This window comes from Haemaphysalis longicornis, unplaced genomic scaffold, assembly GCF_048455015.1.
Source record: "Haemaphysalis longicornis isolate Haplotype H1 unplaced genomic scaffold, Haemaphysalis longicornis Haplotype H1 scaffold_10, whole genome shotgun sequence".
Taxonomy (NCBI): Eukaryota; Metazoa; Arthropoda; class Arachnida; order Ixodida; family Ixodidae; genus Haemaphysalis; species Haemaphysalis longicornis.
In genome coordinates this window covers 126,900,160-126,918,495 of record NW_027526204.1, presented here as the reverse complement: position 1 = coordinate 126,918,495, position 18,336 = coordinate 126,900,160, and the positions used below count along the sequence as shown (strand labels likewise).

General features: G+C 47.8%; 1 protein-coding gene across 6 annotated transcripts in view; it reads right to left on the bottom strand.

Annotated features, from left to right (window-relative positions):
* Positions 1 to 213: 213 nt before the first annotated feature.
* LOC144159274 (monoglyceride lipase-like) overlaps positions 214 to 18,336 on the bottom strand; it is a 31,074-nt gene continuing 12,951 nt past the window's right edge. For 3 of the 6 annotated variants that reach the window (XM_077690659.1, XM_077690660.1, XM_077690658.1), the window contains 7 exons: positions 15,459 to 15,714; positions 13,679 to 13,791; positions 11,380 to 11,516; positions 9,403 to 9,513; positions 6,826 to 6,999; positions 4,889 to 5,020; positions 214 to 530 (listed from right to left, as the gene is read on the bottom strand). In XM_077690659.1, coding sequence (XP_077546785.1) covers positions 423 to 530; positions 4,889 to 5,020; positions 6,826 to 6,999; positions 9,403 to 9,513; positions 11,380 to 11,516; positions 13,679 to 13,791; positions 15,459 to 15,631 — 948 coding nt within the window. In that variant the 5' untranslated portion in view covers positions 15,632 to 15,714 and the 3' untranslated portion in view covers positions 214 to 422. The remainder of the gene's footprint in view (positions 531 to 4,888; positions 5,021 to 6,825; positions 7,000 to 9,402; positions 9,514 to 11,379; positions 11,517 to 13,678; positions 13,792 to 15,458; positions 15,715 to 18,336) is intronic. The other 3 variants (XM_077690662.1, XM_077690663.1, XM_077690661.1) reach the window with 1 other exon arrangement.

Genomic DNA, 18,336 nt, shown 5'->3' with positions numbered 1-18,336 from the left:
AAGGGCACCCCGTTGGCTCAAGAGAACACAGTACAAATAGTGGTTGACATACAACAGGCCGAGAATTTGGTCCAAATGTATCAGGCTGTCCACATCTGAGCAGTGCACAACCTGAAGTAACAGTGTCCAACGCACGGCAAGAAAATCCCGAATTTCGTCGAGCACTGTTTCCAGCGTAATCTGCGACGGTCAGTGACTTTCGTCTAACACCGATTTCTATGGAAAGACAATTTATTCACACCTCAAATGTATATGCAGTCGATCGTACCCAACTGCACGACCAATGTACACAAAGGTCAGGAGAATGGCACATGCCATAATCCTGGAAATAAGGTCAACACATTTCTTAAGCGTCGCCAGAAAAATGGTCCCGACGTGGCACTTCGTTCTTCCGCATAGAGCACAGTGCATCAGAACTGCGATCACTTTTTTGGAAGACGGGCAGAGATCCAATCGACGACATCCTTACGTACCTCTCCGTTCACGCCGTCTGGTTCCGTGAGTAGACTGTGGTACGCGCCGTTGATGATCTGCAAGGAAAAGCGGACGATTAAAAAATGTCAAATGAAAGCTCAAATACACCAGACACGAAAGCTGTCTACAGCTAGAGGCGGGATTTTGTGTCGTACGCGCGAAAACACGCAAATATGGGAAAGCCAGATTAAGAAGCACGGGAAAGCACACGGACGAGATCCTAGAGCCTTCATTATTTTAATGTGGGCTGGGTTAATATTGCCCGTAAAACGTCTTCCAATAAAAGCATTCATTTTAACAATTGAAACACTTGTCAAAGGGAGGGGGTGGTTTAATATGTCGGAGCTACCACGGGACTATGAGGGGCGCCGTACTCGAGGGATCGCCATGAATTTCGACAACCTGGGGGTCTTTAGCATGCGTCGAAAACTCGACAGACACGTTTTAGCTTTTCGCCTCCTTCTGAATAGCTCAACCGGTGGCACGGAAAAAACTCACGTCCTTGTGCTTACGAGCACAACGCCTTAGGTCCTGAGACACTGCTGCGGGTTGAAAACGAACTTGAGGATATCGGTGCGAGCTTGGTCTTTGAAAGCTCGCTGTCTCACATTGTGTGTTGCACAGTGAATCCCACTGAAAGGAAAATGTTATGCGGACGGATCCTTATAACAGAAACACGACTGCAATCGTCGACGGCGGGCAGACACTAATGCGGCGTCCGACGAGCGTGCCCGCGAGACGGCACGTAATGGACGAGCGACGACCAACGATGCATATCGGGAATCGCGAATTCCGCAAAGGGCCTTTTGCGCCAAGATGTAAACTCGAAAGCGTTGAGTGCACCCCGATCCAAAGTAACTTATCGCCATGTCGGCTCCAGCTGCAAAGTGTGCGACACACTGTGGTTTGGTAACCAGCACACCATAGGCACAAAAGTGCGACGCATACTCAACCGGGAAGCACCTTGTTAACCCCCTCCAACGCACGCAGCTTCACTGGACCTTCACAGAGTGGAATGGCCGGCGATTTTTCGCACGCCTGCTTGCAGTGGCATAAACAACTGAAACAATTTAAGCATTCCGTATGGGTTTGGGAATGCTAAAGAATAAGGCACTTCACGCCTGAAATGCGTTGTTTCGCCTCGTGTTGTTGAATAGCTTTGCAGTCTTGATACTAGAAATACTTTCCTTTGGGATTCGATTGCGAATGACTTCGATTCGTCAAAGAAGCACTGCGCAGGTGCTCGTTCATGCTGGTATGTAATGGGACAGTCGGCGACGATAGGTGCTTGTTTTTCCCTACATCTGCGAAACTGATGGGGTCGACCCCTTCTCGCTAATGCCCAGTCTAGGCTAGCGCTTTGGAGCGCCTCGTGAGCTGCCAGAGGTGGAGGGCTACGCCACCAGCGCGACAAAACAAAACTGGAATGCACTGTGGGATTAATTTTGCAGACAGTTGAGCGTGTCAGCAGCTTAGGAATTGTTAAAAGCGCTGCTAGACCCGAACGGGACGAGGGCGGCCCCACCGGACCACATCAACAATCTCTTACGTCTAATACAAGGGTCGCATTAGGCTGTTCTAAAGGAATTAGCTCACAAATACGCAAAGATCAGCGTGAATATGAAGGTGAGCCGAATGCGGAGGTAGACAGACCAAATACCCTGTGGAACCCCGAGTTGGGATTAGCACTGATGAAAAAGACAGCAGCCCCCGGACCGGACTACTCCAGCTCGATACCCATTCAACCTGGACGAAAACGCGATCGCCCAAGCAGTGGAACATTCGAACAGAGAATCTTGGGACCTGGGAACAAGGTTTCCAAATTCCTGAAACCAAACAAAACATACAAGCTAGAAATCTCTAGACTAATATGGCTAACCGCGTGTTTCGTTAAGCTATTCTAAACGGTAATAAAAACGAGGCTAACAATTTATTGACGGGAGCACGCTATTGGCAATCAATTGAGATTTCAGCTCCACGTGTTCACCTAAGACATTACTGCTGTAGGTACACAAAGATCCCTTGGAAAATACAACCAAAGCGCAGTCTGGGTGCTGCCTAGGTATCGGCCTATAGGCAGCGTTTGATATGCTGAACAGCAGTATACCTAAGGTGCGAATCGATATTTGATGAGGGGAAGAGGACTTGCCATTTTATCAGAAGCTTTCTAACCACCCGTCAGGATACTATATCGCTGGGAAACAGCAATTAGGAGCCGATAATTCCAGGTTTCTTAGTTACTCCGCAAGGGACTGTTCTGTCGCCCTTCTACTTCCGCCTGATGATGAAAGACCTTCCTCGTTAACGGGAGGACATTCCCTGTATTTACCACGCCACACATGCAGACGATATCACGGTATGGTGAAGAACAGGGAGCGATGCGCAAGTGGAAGAGAGCTTGCAGAGGGTCGGAAATTTAGTTGACGTGTATGCTAGAAGCAGGGATTGCAATGGGCCTCGCACAAGTTTGCTCAGTGATCGTAAGGAACACCAACATCCAGCCGGTCCCTCGACCAGATTATATCAACGTCCTGGGACAACATATAACTCAAGGCATAGAAAAAGGGGCTACACTCAAGAAGGCAACCATTTTAACAAGAGGCCTGTAGACGTTTTATATTTAGTGGGCACTTCAGACTTAGTGCTCTGCCTACAAACCAACAGCCAATGGAAAACGTTTTTATCTAGACGCCAGGACACACCGAAGAAAAGGGGAACCACGCAGCCGATGCCAAAGCCCGAGGTCTCCTCGCAGCCCCCTCATACCGATCCCCGTCCCTAGACATGGCGACCAAAACCTTCGCTGAATATTTAGGAATATTGAAGTGCAACATGAGCGCACATACACTGCGGGTAAAATCCTCACTGATGAAGAGTACACTATCATGATACTATAGACAGACACACTACCTCCACTGGCTAGTAGTACCCCACGCCATATTCCCCTTTTTGGACTGCACCGCCACGCTGGACGCGTACCACATGGTATGGGAATGCCAGTTGACACCCACTATACACCAAATCACAATTGTACGGGAAGCAATGGAAGGTCACTGCGCAGCGATGACTGCATGCCAGAGAGGACTGTTAGAGAGTCACAGCGGTGTTTGAGATCAGTAGAATCATTCAGCACAGCACCTCATTCCCTCCGTGTTCGATTTTAAAGACGATAGTCTTTCTTGTACTACTTCAACCCAGAAATTTTGATCTGTCTGTATGTCTGTTTGTCTGTCTGTGACTCGATTCAGCCACCCGGCCAAAGTAAAACAAGGCCTGCACAATAGTCTTATATAGTCACTGCTAAATCTACCGGTCTAAGTCCAGTGTAATGTTTATACTTGTCAACATTGTTGAAGAACAAGACATTGCAAATATAAGACAACAAATTAATACAGAAGTGATATTTTCAGTGTTCCTTTATAAAAATCATACAAGCGTGATTTTTGCGAAGTTAAATACTTCATCAACTGCAGAAAAAAAATCACTCCACCGTCGCCTGCTGTCGCCCGCACCACTATAGCTTCTGGCGCCATTTTAAGAAATCAACCGGCAACAGTGACGAAAAGTTCCAGTAGATAGGTTTCACGTTCTGCCTGGAACGCACGTGGAGTAGGGCAAAGTGGTTTTATCAACGTTGAAGTAGGGCGCCTCGATTCACGCGCGTCTCCGCGTACGGCATCGTTGGCATCGAGGCACCCGGCCTGGCGCAGTGGAACGCGGTAAATTTAAAATGATTTAAGGAAACCTTTGGTGCCTTAACCTTGGAAGGAGCGACACGACGCAAGACGAACGACATGCGATGTCAGCGGGAAAGCGAAGGGACGCATTTACGCGGCAAAAGTCGACAAAGACTATCGTCTTTTGTCGACATTTACAATGAAAGGAGCAGATACGCGGCCAAGTTTTTTTAAATAAGACATCTTCAATGGTTTTTCTTGGGGACGCCGGTGCCGGAAACCGGCGTTTTTGCTCAAATACGCGCTGTGGAACAGAAAGCCTGATGCAACGAAACACCTTTGAAGACGTTTTTCCGTTACAGACCCCAGACGCCGGTTTTCTTCGCTCGACGGGAAGTTTGAGGTGTTCACCTTATTAATGAAATATAAGGATAGATGAAATTCCGCATGGAGTTCTTACATTATGGTCGCTAAGTATACCAAGGTGCGCTACAACACTCGACTGAATGGCAATCAAATAGAAACCCTTCGGGTCTAACAGGACAGCTTCAGCAGATTCTGCTTTTTATGTCTGAGCTGGTAACGAGCACACGCCCCATCGTTTTCGCGTTAAAAGTTTAATCGTTGAATGCGTGGAGCAGACAAAAAAACCTGCTCGTACAGCGTTTCTAGCAGACAACACTTCAAACGAAAAATAGCCAGCTAACGACACCACAGGGCGGCATTCTGCGGTTCACCTTAATAGTCTTGTCCTTGCTGGACGCCTTCTCGACGAATTGCTGCGAGTCCGCAGGATCACAGAGCTTATCTGCAGAGCCGTGCTCGATCAGGAACGGCAGTTCCACCGCTTCTACGTTGGCTTGCATCTTCTGCATGGGAAAGACAAAGAAATGAAGGATAATGCTGCCGAATGGTTCAATTGTTCTCCATGACGCAATTTGTTCATGTTCATTTGTTGTCCATGGGGCACCAGAAGCAACAGCAATCTGCAGTAAGCACTTGTCTCCAGTTCCGGAGAGTGGAGGGCTCAAATGGCACCCAATCAGTGGATTAATAAAGATCTTGCTGTTTCGGTAATTTACTGTTAAAATAATTTTGCCAATTGATTTATATCTTGATCAGCCGCTATCGATGCTTAAAGTTGCCTCAAAAAGTACGCTGCTAAGGACTAATGCTCAAAAAGAACAAAGGAAAAAAAGAAATTTCTAAAAAATATTTGAAACAAATATTTATCTGGTGGCCGGTATAGAAATGAATATCCTTATTAGAAGGGGAGTAAGGTATGAAAAAACCACGGCCGTTTTATCAATCCGTTGTCAAAATGTACAGGCTATAGAGCACAGGTCCAGCTCCTAAGATCCCTTAAAATGCAGTTACTGAAGCAATTTTCATGTCAGAATTCTCCCCCCAAGCGCTACCGTGCTGTCCTCGCCGTCAGGCGAGCCGACACATGCAAGCGGCGACCGAGTCTAGCAGGTACAGTGGCATTTCACTTGACGGTGCTCGCAAACCTTTTGACAGCCTGACAGCTTCGTGTCAGAGGACGTGCGCGGCGTCAGTGTTTAAAACCAGTAAATGTTTCGTTGGGTAATCTGCATATAAGCGTCTAGAAAGCACTACCGCCTGCAGCGTACGATGTATCCTCCTCCACGCAAAAACCCCACCAAAGATTAAGAACGCCCCCTTTGAGGCATTCAAACCAGCACCTTTCCCCGCCCAAACTACAGCCCACATTCTGGCCCCCACCCTGTACTCGCAACGCCGTTTCTGCGAGGCTCTGGGCACGCTTTACCATATTCTGTGGGGCTGCAATAAGAACCCCAACCTGCTCTCCTGCACTTCCCCTCCCTTGAGCACTTGGAAAGAGCACTGTCCAGCTCGGACCCTGACAAGCTTTGGCTGGTGAAGAGAGGCCAAGAAGCCGGACGGTCTCAAGGGGTCCTGGAATAAGGACTCTTCCCCAAGGCGAACTCTTTCATAGGGACGTTTGTTCCTACCCCTCGCTGCGTTTTCCCCGATGCCTTGGCTGCCGTGGCACAGGATGGGTCCAGCCCTATGGAAGGCTCCACGTCTTGCCCTCATTTTGACCTGTCTCTTCCATCCTTCAATAAAAAGGCAATCTGAACGAGCTCGTACGGAAAACCCGTGACCGAGTTATTCCGGACAGTTTCCAGATAGATGTCAAAGATGCAAAGAACACCGCGAGACTCGCTTTCCAACGCCTCGCTTTAGAACACTATCTCCGTGGGCAAAAACGCGTACAAAAAGAACACATCGGGACACTCGTTTTCCAACGCCTCATGCTAAAACGGTTCCTGCTTTAAACACTGGAGACTTAAAGCAAAGCTGTATACCTCTACCCCTAAAGCTTTCATATCCGTGGGCATAAACGCCAAGGTGCCAAGGATATATTCATACACTGCATGCTTTGCCCCTCGCCAGGGTTCGTGTTAGTGGAGATGATCCGGGATTTTTTTATGTTGATGTCGCACATTCTGGAAAGTTTCTGAGCCCTAATGTCGGGGTGAGATAAGCACTACTGGAGCAGAGAGGCTTAGGAAAAGATCGAATGGGAGCCAGGGGCTGGAGCAGTTTGGGGGAGAAAGGCAAGTTCCTTTTTTGCACCTCCCTGCCGTCGACCATGCATCCAAGCCAGCGCCGCTTGTGGCCTCACCTCTAGCGCGGACAGAGCGGCAGCGCCCCACGCGGCAGTCACGCTACCCTGGTAGTGCAGTGGATCTTCAGCCAACCGCTTCACCTCAGCAGGGTCCCTGGAGACCTTCTCGAGTGCCAACTTCCCCAAGGGGAAGCTCGGAATCAGCGAGCCGAGAAGGCCAGCCATAGTGCGCTGGGAACAAATCGAAAGGAAAGGGCTGTCATGACAACAGACGCACGCTCTATCTTCGGGAAAGAAGCACAAGTGTCAAAGGTCATTGTTAGGAACGAGCAGATCCCGGATCTCTGTCTAATTAAGTGACAATGACAGTTAATGTGGACTGCTGAAAAACATAGCGTGTGCGTGAAGTACATATCCGCAGACGCAGAGAGAGCAAAGAGAAGCAGTCTGCAGAGGAAGCGGCACTCATCAGGTTGGCAAATTGAACTTTCGCTGTCGGTTCGACGGTATTTTCTGGCTTCATGTTTAACATGTCAAGGAATATCAGTAATGATGTCAAACGTGGGCAGTGGGCAGCTTAAGCTTACTCACTGTGGCTGTGCCTAGGTAAGCTTTATTCTGAAGCGGAACAAATTGCTTCAATGTCATGGCCATTTGGAACTAGTTATCCCACTATACATGTATCAGCAGGATATGGTTTTGAGACAGCGGCATTGCGCTAATGATTCAACGTCTTGAATATTTAATGATGATTACAGAATTTCCAAGAACACTTAGCCTTCCGACTGCGGTGTCGTACAGCGGCATACAGTCAATTGAATGCTTTCGCACGGGGAGTGCACTGCGCTGTATAATGTTTTAGGGCGCAGCCCTTTGGTGCCCGGTACCAGGGTTTCGCGGCAGCAGCGGCGATGGTGGCATCCGTCGACATCCGCGTAACCGAGTGAGCGAAGTAGCGTTGGCAGAAAAAACGAAGTGGAGCGTCTGACGAAAGTGAGAGGGGGAGAGCGACACGTGCGGCTATGGCAGCATCTCTCATTGTTTCCCCTCACACCTTCGCCATGCGTCTCCGCTAAGGAGCGCCCCCCCCCTTGCACTTTCCCCAGATGCTGCTCCGTTCTCCGCGTATTCGAATCACGTGACAGTTGCGCGGGAGGTTCAAACACGATTTGCTACAACATATTCGCCGGTGATAGAGAAGCGCTGTGGGAAACAGCAGAGTTCCGCGTGCCGCCATGTACTGAGTGATCATGTGATTACTTCTTGAGACGCTTCAGATATGCCCCGTAATTTCGCACAAAGTTCGCGTACAAATTTGCGCTGCGCACAAATTTCGCTTTAGGGAGTGCAGAAATTGTCAGTGCATTTTTACACCATTTTTTGTCTATACCTCATTCACGTAAAAAAAACAAGAAAAAACACGCTTTAAAGGGCTGTTATAATGATTAAGCACAGTTCAAAAGAGTGTGTTCGTGTGGTTTGCTATGGTGTAAGGGTGTTATAGACTGATTCATACTTTAAGCATGTTAAAAACCGAGGGGGCGGGCGACGTAGAGAGAGGACTACTTTATTGTGCCAGCGGCAAGAATCATTCCGAAAACACCTAATGATGATGGCACGCGCCACCTCGTTCCTCGCATTCCCTCAGTTAATGCCAGGTTCGTCGTCCCCTTCTTGTTCCCGTCGCTTTAAGTATGTAACAGGCTCCGGGCCGGCCAGTAATGAAGCAACAGGTTGTAGCTAGGTGATGGATCTTGACATTAGACCAGGCAGTCTTTACCACTTGGTCCACGTGGATCTATGTCAACACTACCCTCGGGGGTTTTTAGGGGGTAAAGAAGTTGCACAGGTCAGCGCAAAATTGTCACAGAAGACGTACGGGTTTGACACGAATGAACTTTTCTTCCATCTTAGCCTGGGAAAAGTTCTGTCACAACCGCCATCTTCCACATTTGTCTCGGTGTGCCTTTTTCTTCCAAAAGGACCACGTCTCCCAGCTTGACAGACGCTCGTGGTCTGCAATCTCTGATGGGTGCAGACCGAAGTTCTAGAAGGTACTGACAGCTGTTGAGGGACAGCCGTGTCACAACTGTGGCAGAGATGACAACTGACGGCCCAAACGCCTGTTCTGTCATTCCAAAAACATCGCGCGGATGCGCTGTGCTGCCGAGGCCAGACGACGCGCCCTTGCAGTTCCTGGTGTGGATGCAGAGGCTGTCGCCGTGTGCGCTCTCCAAGGGCTGCTGAGTGCCTTGGGCCTGGAAAGGGGAGCCGGGCGGTGCCACAAGCAGTGGCATGATCAGGTGAGACGTTGGCGACAGCGCCAGCTTGTTCAAGCTTGGATAGAACTTGAGCTCGGAGGCTTTCTCGAGCTTCTCGAGAAAGCCGATTCTCTGCTCATCCAGCTCTTTGACCAGGGCTTTCAGCGACTCCTTCTCCTGCTCTGCGAGCCGCAGCTTGCCCTTGAGACGCCCATTCTCGCTCGTCAGCAGTGTGACTTGTTGAAACCGAGGAGCGGGCGACGTAGAAAGAGAGCCACTTTTTTGTGCCAGCAGCAAGAATCATTTCGAAAAAGCTTAAGCTGATGTGAGATTTCGTCAAAGCATGTAAGCCATTTCAAAGTGTGGCACCAACCTTAAACCAAGTCGCCTCCTGTTTGTCGATGCCCAGGAGAGGACCCAGAAGAACCATGCCTGCGAAATCCTGGGGCTTCCGTAGAACCGTCAAAACGCAGAGGAGACCACCCTGCCAAACAAGCACCATGCGCCAAGGACATTAATTAAACTTACCGCCAAAAGTGCGCAAGTAGCTTATATGCTGGTATGTCAGAAGCCAATATCAATTATACACTAATGTTCACTTCACTTACTGCCAAAAGAATGTAAGTAGCTCATACGGTGTTATGTCAGGATGCACTAATGTTCACTTCCCTTCGCCGGACCTAACGGGACGAGCCTTGGTGAACTTACGGTTTCTCAGAAGGGAAGAGTAAGGGCTGCCCACATTACCGGCAGTCGCATTATATTTTCTCTAAAATCACTAGTGAGATTTGCATTTTTGTGCGAAAAAATTTCTCGGTAAGTAACAATTTTTTTAATGCATAATTGGTATTGCTTGTGATAAATGGCATCAGAATAATATAGGTGCATGCCTTGCACCCCCTGAAATGTTCTTTGTAGTGATAGCAGTGGTTCACTCGCCGGTTTAAATACCGGTCGAGAGAAAAATGTTGCAGGTTCAGCAATATCAGCGTGCCCACCCAGAAAATCGTGCCGCCATAGGCGACGGCTATGTACTAGAGGTTTGGGTTATCAGGGCCGATATGTAATAGCTCTGGCTTTATGAGTCGTGTTATTACGAGAATAACCAGACGGGGGTTCAACCTACAAATTCTATGTTGGAAGTGTTATCGCCATAATTAAAGATTATCTCTGCTGCACCACGTTGATATCGTAAAATTAACATGTGCCAGCTAGTTTGCACAAAAGTTCCTGCGTTTTTGCAGCTGCCCTTTCACATAGGGGCGATTTCCCGTGCAAACCGGATGAACTCCCCAAGTGTTGTAGTCCCACACAAGGGCTGAACGCCAGGCCGGGGAGTCGCTTGCACCTATTTTACCGGGACCTGCCCGGCGCCACCAAGGCACACGAATGCACTGGTGCCTTCCACAGCCACGGTAGACGCTTAACTCGCAGCCGCCTGTGCCAGGACATGCCGCCAGACTTTTTCACCCCCGGCAACGCGGCAACACGGAAGAATGGCCGGGGGCCCCGCCAGGTGGACAAGGGTCAGGAGCTCCTTGCAAGGGTAAAGGCAGTTTTCCAGGCGTGAATTCCCCTTTCAAGGGTCCGCACCAGACGAGGGACGCTCGCACCCAATAAAGAAACAGCTGGTTGCCCGGCGGTGCGCAGGATGCGAACCCGGTGCCTCCCTTTTTTCTTTTTGTTTACCAGGGCCTAAGTGTGGTAGTGCTGGCTTTATGAGCTCTATTATTACGGGAGAAAACCAGACGTTGTCTCTTCGTATCAACTCTATGTGGGAAGCGTTATCTCCATAAAGAAAGCTTATATTTGCCACATCACGTGGATATCTTAAAATAAACATGTACCAGATAATTTGACAAACAAACATCTAAAGGAACTATCACGTGGCTAATTCTGTCGCTGCGTCATGTATCTAAAGGTGATGCAGACGAGACGAGTGCCGCATACAAAACTATTCAATTCATTCCTTCTGCCACTTCGTGGGTCAGTAATGCTTGAATGATGGATTGGGCGATTGAGAATTGAAGAGAACTTCATTGTCCAAGGGCTGTATTAATCAAGCACACAAAGTAGACATTACAGGTGTCATGGCTCACGTTTTGTGACTGAGTGAGCGTGAACGAGTTGCGTGGTATATGCAACCATAAATCTCGGCCAAACTCTGAATCTAGCGTGGGTACTCTGCAGTACACTACAGGGGTACATACTCGCACAGAAGTACATACTTCTCGGGAATCGGACAACGCCCTATATGTATCAAGGTATGCTGCTTACGCACGAACTTCCGTAGTCGGCAAGCGATTTCGCCTATGATTTCTTTTATCCTTTCCGGGAGACGTTCACTTACCATGGAATGACCAATAAGGTAGATTGGCTTGCCATAGAATTTAGTGCGGAGCACCTGAAGGTGCGTCAGTATGTCGTCCACGTAAGTGTCGAAAGACTTGATTGTGGCGCGGGGTCCCTCACTCTTGCCATGGCCCACTGAAAATAAGCAACAGAATGACGTTTAGAACATTCTACAGAAACACTTTTCCTAACCTTGTAAATTTTTGCCTAGGCCACCATCCTATTTTAAAAATCAACTGATTTCCATGATCTCGTGCCACGGATGTTTTGCCGCAAAAAGTTTTGATCCACCGAAGTCGGAAGAAATAAAGCCCTTCAATGGTAACGGTGCTCAATTTTCGATGTAACAAAAACCGACGAGTTCGTTTTCCGGAATTTTCATTCCAATCCCAGAAAGGCTCACTTCGGTCCGAATGAATATCCAAACAGCATAAGTTAAATGGGCCACAAGACAAAATAGAAGTATGGTTCCTTAAAGATACAGGTTTGTCGCAATAACAATGATAGCAACTTTATCGTATACTTCAATATAATTATCGAGATATTAAGAAACACTGGTGAAGCAGCGGCGGCTCCCCATCTCCTATCTGGGTCTTTATACGGGCTGTTACAACGACCATTGGAACACAAATTGGTGCTCGGTGCGTGCTCAAACTTCACCTGGAGGCCGATTTTGGGGTCTACTTTGTTTGACAGCAGGAACAACGACGGTACTTAAGTGTTTATATTGAAAATAAATAAGCACCATTTTCGCCTATAGGAACAGGGCGGTCGATTTGGACGTGCGAACCAGTTTCAGCTGCTCTTGGAACGACGGTGTCACCTGGGGTATGCAGGACCAAACACGATGGGGATTCACGGTAGGATGGAGCCAAATGAGGTAGCAGACGATCAGAAATATCCTTCATCCATTGTTTTTGATGATCACAAATAGTTGCATAAATGCCGATACCAATTACAATAAAATATTTCCATGGTTCCTCGTTGCCAATGAACGTTTAATTTCTTTCGTCACTTGCTTTCACATATTCTGATCTACTCCTACACCATTTGGCTCCTTCCAGCCGGGCAAGAAGCGTGTTTCCCCATCGTCTGCTTCGCTCTGCATACCCCAGGTGGCGCCGTCGTTCCAAGATCAGCTTGCAATGGCTCGCATGTCCAAATCGGTAGCAATTTGTCATAGATTAAAATAGTTTATTTTCAGAATAACCAGGTAAGTACCGTCGTTGTTCCCCGTATCAAACAAAATAGACCACAAAATGCGAACTTCGTGTGATGTTTGAGAACGAACCGAGCAGCAATTCACTCCCAAACAAATTTTAGGTGTCCTAATTATCTTCTTAACACCCTGTATTTGGCGTCAACGAACCTTACATGATTACTGGCCGCAGACGCAAGCCACCGCCAAGAAACATAACTGCGCTATTGCAGCGGGGCATCTTCTTTCGCTGGATCGTATCAATTGTATGCTAACGGCAAGTTAAGATGCTTAAAGCTGTTTCATTGCTGGCCCGTATTAAGTCACTGCTGGGCAAAATGGGAGTTTTTTCCGAATGTTTCTTGTTTTATTCTGCTAGAAACCCTTTTCTAACTGAAATGGAGCCGACCGAGACACGAAAGGCTAGTTTTTTTTTTTTTCAAATTGATCAAGGTTGTATTTTGTCTCTATTGCCCCTTTAAAGGGACAGACAACCGACTTTTGTTGAGTGCATGTCCTCTACCACAATAGAAAGCAAGCGTTTGATATAGTTAGAAAACCATCCAAATTCACGAATAAATTGGTGGAAATACTTTTAATTTGACACTAAACTTTCTGAAGCTCCACAGGTGGCGCCATGTGCTTGGCGTGATAATACCGTTCAGTGCAAACACCTCCGCCGGTTTCAATGCGCAATTCCAAAATCACATAGAGGAATAGAAGAAATAACACTTATTGTCTTAGCTTAGGACAAGCGTAGGACAACTCATCTTACGGATAGAGCTGAAAGTATGTTGATGGCAAAGTCCGGGTTGTGCCTGCCAGCGTTCCTTTTGGTAGCATTCCGCTGTCAAACGTTACAAGACCCTATAAAGGAGACGTTTTGGTTCAAGGTGTCCTAAATGATGCCCTTTCATTTGGTATAGGGATAAAATACTCCACACAAACAGGTTGAGTGCCCCTTTAAGCGTGCTCTATAGCGGCGCTGGAGCTCTCAGCGCGTAGGCCGCAACGAGCCCGCCATATTTGTGGACATTCAGTAGCCTCGGAGTAGTATAAACACGACGTACATCTACCAGACATTTTACGCGTGACTTGCCGTGGTCGTGGGTGAAGACGTAGCAGCCGACACCGGCCAAGTCGTGAGCCAGGACATGGTAGGCGTCACCATGGCAGTGCTCCCCGAAGCCGTGCGCCAGAAATACCAGCGCCCTACAGCGGAAAGCCGGGAACTTTTGGTGTGTAGTCGTACAACGAATAAACGTGAAAACAGATTCTTGGAACGAGCTTTTTCCCCCACTGGCGAAGTAAAGCCCGCTGAAACACATACATTTCAGTCGTCTGTTGGATGCTGAAGCTAATCAACACAGACTACAAGATTTGGGAATCTCATTCCAGGCACTGTTTTAGTATAAAAATAACCACAACCTCACCCTGATGCAGGTAACATAGATGGACTTTACGTATACCCAACATTTGCATTATCTCACTGATACTAGGGCTCTCGATTATCAGTGTTCGACTCCTTGCGCACTGGCCCATACTCAATCCGGTCTTCTTTTGTGTGATATATTCTTATAATTAGTACGATCACGAGGATCTCCGCACTACTCATTGACTATCTGTGCGAGTTTGAGACTACCGTCCATCTGTCTAGCGTAAAGACTGCACTTACGTAGCAATTACAAACCACCTGAGCGGCTAAGGCTTTGTGCTGCTGAACGTTAAAGTAGCTGCTTTCGTGATAAACGCGAAACCAAGAAGGAATAGCCACGTGTACAACGGATGGATCCACGGTAGATACACCAGAGTTTAAACTACTCTGTTTACACTTCTGGCGCGGCGCGACGCCTAGCCCGCCTGTATCTTTCAGTCGTAGAACAGCTAATTACGTTCATTTGAAAATTATAAACGAAATCCTGAAATGATCACTGAGGACGTAAGATCCTTAGCGAGCAATATATACATATATACATATACGTACACATACATACATACAAAGAGATATATATATAGGAAAACTTCGAACAAGGTAGTGACCACGTTTGTTGCCAACGTTTCAGCAAGGGACTTGGCTTCGTCAGGGAAAACAGTTGCATGGATGTCATGCCTTATATAGGGGTAGTTCCTCAGGAGAGGAAAGGAATGATACAGGGAAGGGCAGTGTACAAGCAGGATTGGTTTGGGAGTGTGAGGGGATATTTTGGGGAGGAAGAAAATGTGCATATTTTTAGCTGCCCAGATAGTCAGCGGAAAGTGGGGTTTGGTCTATTCACGGAAGGAGAGGGTGAGAAGGTGTTTGGTGCCATGCCATGCGGCCTATGAGGCTCTCGGAAACGCGGGAAGCCAAACAGGTGGCAGGGGAAGGCGTTATCAGGTGTCTCTAAGCTGGAGGTGAAAGAAGGAGCCGGTAACTAGGTCAAGAAAAAAAAAGAAAAAAAAGAAACACAACTGAAAATTCAAATGTCACAAAAACAACTTCCTTGGGGAGGTATTTGTCCGAAACTAAAAAAACGAAAAGATAGAACCATGTGTGGGGCACAAGAAAAACAGGGCAAGAGAGGGAATGGAAGTGTTATATATATATATTATACACACACACGCTAGGGTTTTCTGAACAGCAACTAAAATTCCCCGTTAACTATAGAACAGTGTACAAATTATGCGCTGGTCGAACTGCCGACAAATGAAAAATGGCGATAGGATTGTTACAGATCCTAAGGCCGAAGAGTGATTTCTTTATGCTGGAGGGGTCTTTGGGGAGTAAAGCAGACGTTAGTTTCTCAGTCGATATCGGACATCAACACCAGGAAGTGGAAGTCGCCGTAAGGGTAGTGAGGAAAATTCCCAGCGGGTTTAAGGTTCGTTCGATGACCAACCTTGGCTCCGTGTAGGCTTCGCTGCGCCAGGACTTGCAGACGATCCTGTGGCCATCATCGTTTCGAAGCGCTTCACTCTGCTCAACGTGAACGTCAGGCTCTCTCTTGAACATAACGATGTCCCGGGGAGGAGATTCGTCCCCTGATGATCGTCTTTCTCGGCTATCACCCATTGTTACCAATACTATGGCGAGTGCCGCTGGAGGAATGCGGCGCGAACGGTCCTGGGGGAATCGACAGTAGACGAGCAAAAAAACTGCGGAAATAAAAACGACACAGATGCAACGTAAACAAGCAAAAAAAATCAGAGGGCACCCAAGTCTTTACGCCCGCTTTGAAGGAGTAAGGCTGACGTACTATTTTGACGGGTACCTTTTCACACGTCCACCTGTCGACCCAGCAGAAACCCTATTTTACTGTCCTTAACCCATCTTGATCAGACTTAGTCTCGCCTTTCTATACATTACTGTCGATCACTGAATGTAATAATTGATTGGATAGTTATGATGGTGACGATGACTTGTTTTGAGGCAAAATTAAGTTGTTACCATCAACAGTCGATCAAGAACTAAAGCTGGTAATCATTAACGATCTCATATACACGGTTGACGTGCCTTTGTTCGCTTCTCGAATTTTTGGTTTTTTTATACCGATCGTGTCGACGCCGGGGTCATTCAAGGTCAGGTTCCAATGATACGTCTAAAGTTTTCGCCTTCAAAATATTTGGGGAGTATATCTAAGAAGTGTAAGATGTGTTTATTGCGGAAGGAAATGCGGCAGGATGCTCAGCGAAGGTAGTCCAAAGCAAGCGGGGCACACGGCTGGCTCTCACGCGCTCTTCTCGCGGTCCACGCTGAAGATGATGCCTGTCCAGTTCACTGGTGCTTCATCTTCCTTGCCGTTATTGCACGACGGCCAATCTGCTTGCAAGGGTAGGAGATAGCACAGAGCTTTTGACCACTGTCCCCTCTTCACACTACAGAAGCTAGTTCATGCCATCAACCCACGTCAAGACCTCAAGCGTAGCCTGAAGTACTGTCCATAATGTAATGAACCAAAGGATTTGTTTAATCATGTACAATCAAATTATTACGAATCGGGGCCCTTGATTCATTAGTATCTTGTGACGGCCCATAAATAGTAGTTATGATGCACTACCCGTCGGATAAAAAAAACGCTCCCACTACCATAAAAAAACATCCTACCATACCCGAGTGAATCTGCCAATGGCATCCAGAAGAATTCACATGTGCACGCAATGGTGCCCTTGACCCACACCTGCAGCGTCCCCTTCCACTAAGCCTCCCACGGTCTGACGCAACTCTTCTTTGCCGTCTCTGGCTGGGGGTGGCTTTCACAAATGCTTATTCATACACAATAGAAATGGCAGCAAGTGAGGAGTGCGAAACGTGTGGCACGCCGGAGATGATCCGGTACGTTTTATGCGAGTGCCCACGCTACTCGCCTGAAAGAAAAAAGCTGTCGTCAGCACTGAGGAACCTGGACTCTCGGCGGCTATTTTCGGAGGAGAAGATTCTGCGCTACTGGCCCTCTCTGTCATCCGATCAGAAGGCGACTAAGGAACTTTTAAGCTTTCTACGGGCGTCGAACTTAAACACCAGACTATAGACTGAATGCCTCCAGTGTCAATCAGTGTCAGTGCTTCAGCGCTGGGCATACGTGTCTGCTCCAACTTCTCTTCATTCTTTCCTTTCTCTTTTTTGCCTATTTTCCCTTTCCCACGCGCAGGATATCAAAGTGGGCTCTAGCCAGGTTAACTTTCCTGCCTTTCTTCTACACCCTTCCTTTCTTCCTTTATGTACAGGTCACATTACACTGGTGACAGCCGAAAGCCGCTGTTCATTAGAGGCCCTTAAAAATTTTACCTTGAATCTCTTGGCACAACAATAAGTAGAAATTTTTTAAATATTTCTTTAAAGCTTATGCTGACCCTTTCAGAATTCAGTATAGTTATGAGTATGCTCACGTCATGAGTGCTGTGCGTGAGACGAATAACGGGGCGGACAGTTTTGTATTGCTCGCCTTTCACCGTAAGCGAGATGAACTTTTATTTTTACCACCGGCCTAGGGAACCGCCATGGTGGCGCTGAGGGACGCCACCACCGCTTGCGCCCGGGTGACCACTAGACGCTTGGAATCTTCCTCCGAGTGCTCCAACACCTCTAACCAATGGCGTTGTGAAGCCAGAGGGGCAGGCCCACATGTGGTGTTTGGCTGTGCCTTTAGTACCACAGTGTGGGTAGATGGGAGAGGAGTAGGTGGATGGGTAGATGGGATGAAGAAGGGCTCGGTTGGAAAGCGATTCAGTTTGGAGGAGGCGCCACTGCTGTCCTTCCAATGGGTTAAGGAGGGGTTATCTGGGGGTAGCGTGTTGCGGGGGAGGCGGTAGTAGTCAGTGACCTCCCAATAAGTGGTGAGAGAGTCCCTGGGAAAGTAAGCTTCGCGAAGGGGAGTAGTGGTGTCAGGTGTACGGGCGACGAGGGCTCGATCCGCCTTATGATGCCAGTCGGCGCTGTCTAGTTCCATGTGTGCCGGTAACGAGGAATTCGTTAGTTTGATGGGAGGGGTATGAATATTGAAGGAGAGTTTTGCACGCTAGCGTGGAGACAATACCACTAGCAAAATGTTTAATGGCCATTGCTGAATCGGATAATCTTAGGCCAAAACAAGTGCTCACAGGATGGCCAAAAGCCCCATCCGCCTCGATTTAAGAAGGCAGAGAATAAAGATGCTAAAGCGGTAGGCGCCTAACCTACCCTCTGTAGGAAGAAAAGTGAAGAATTCGGAATGCTACTTGAGAACAAATTCTTCGTGTTGTCTAAGCAAGACAACGGCGTGGACACTGTCGACAGTCATT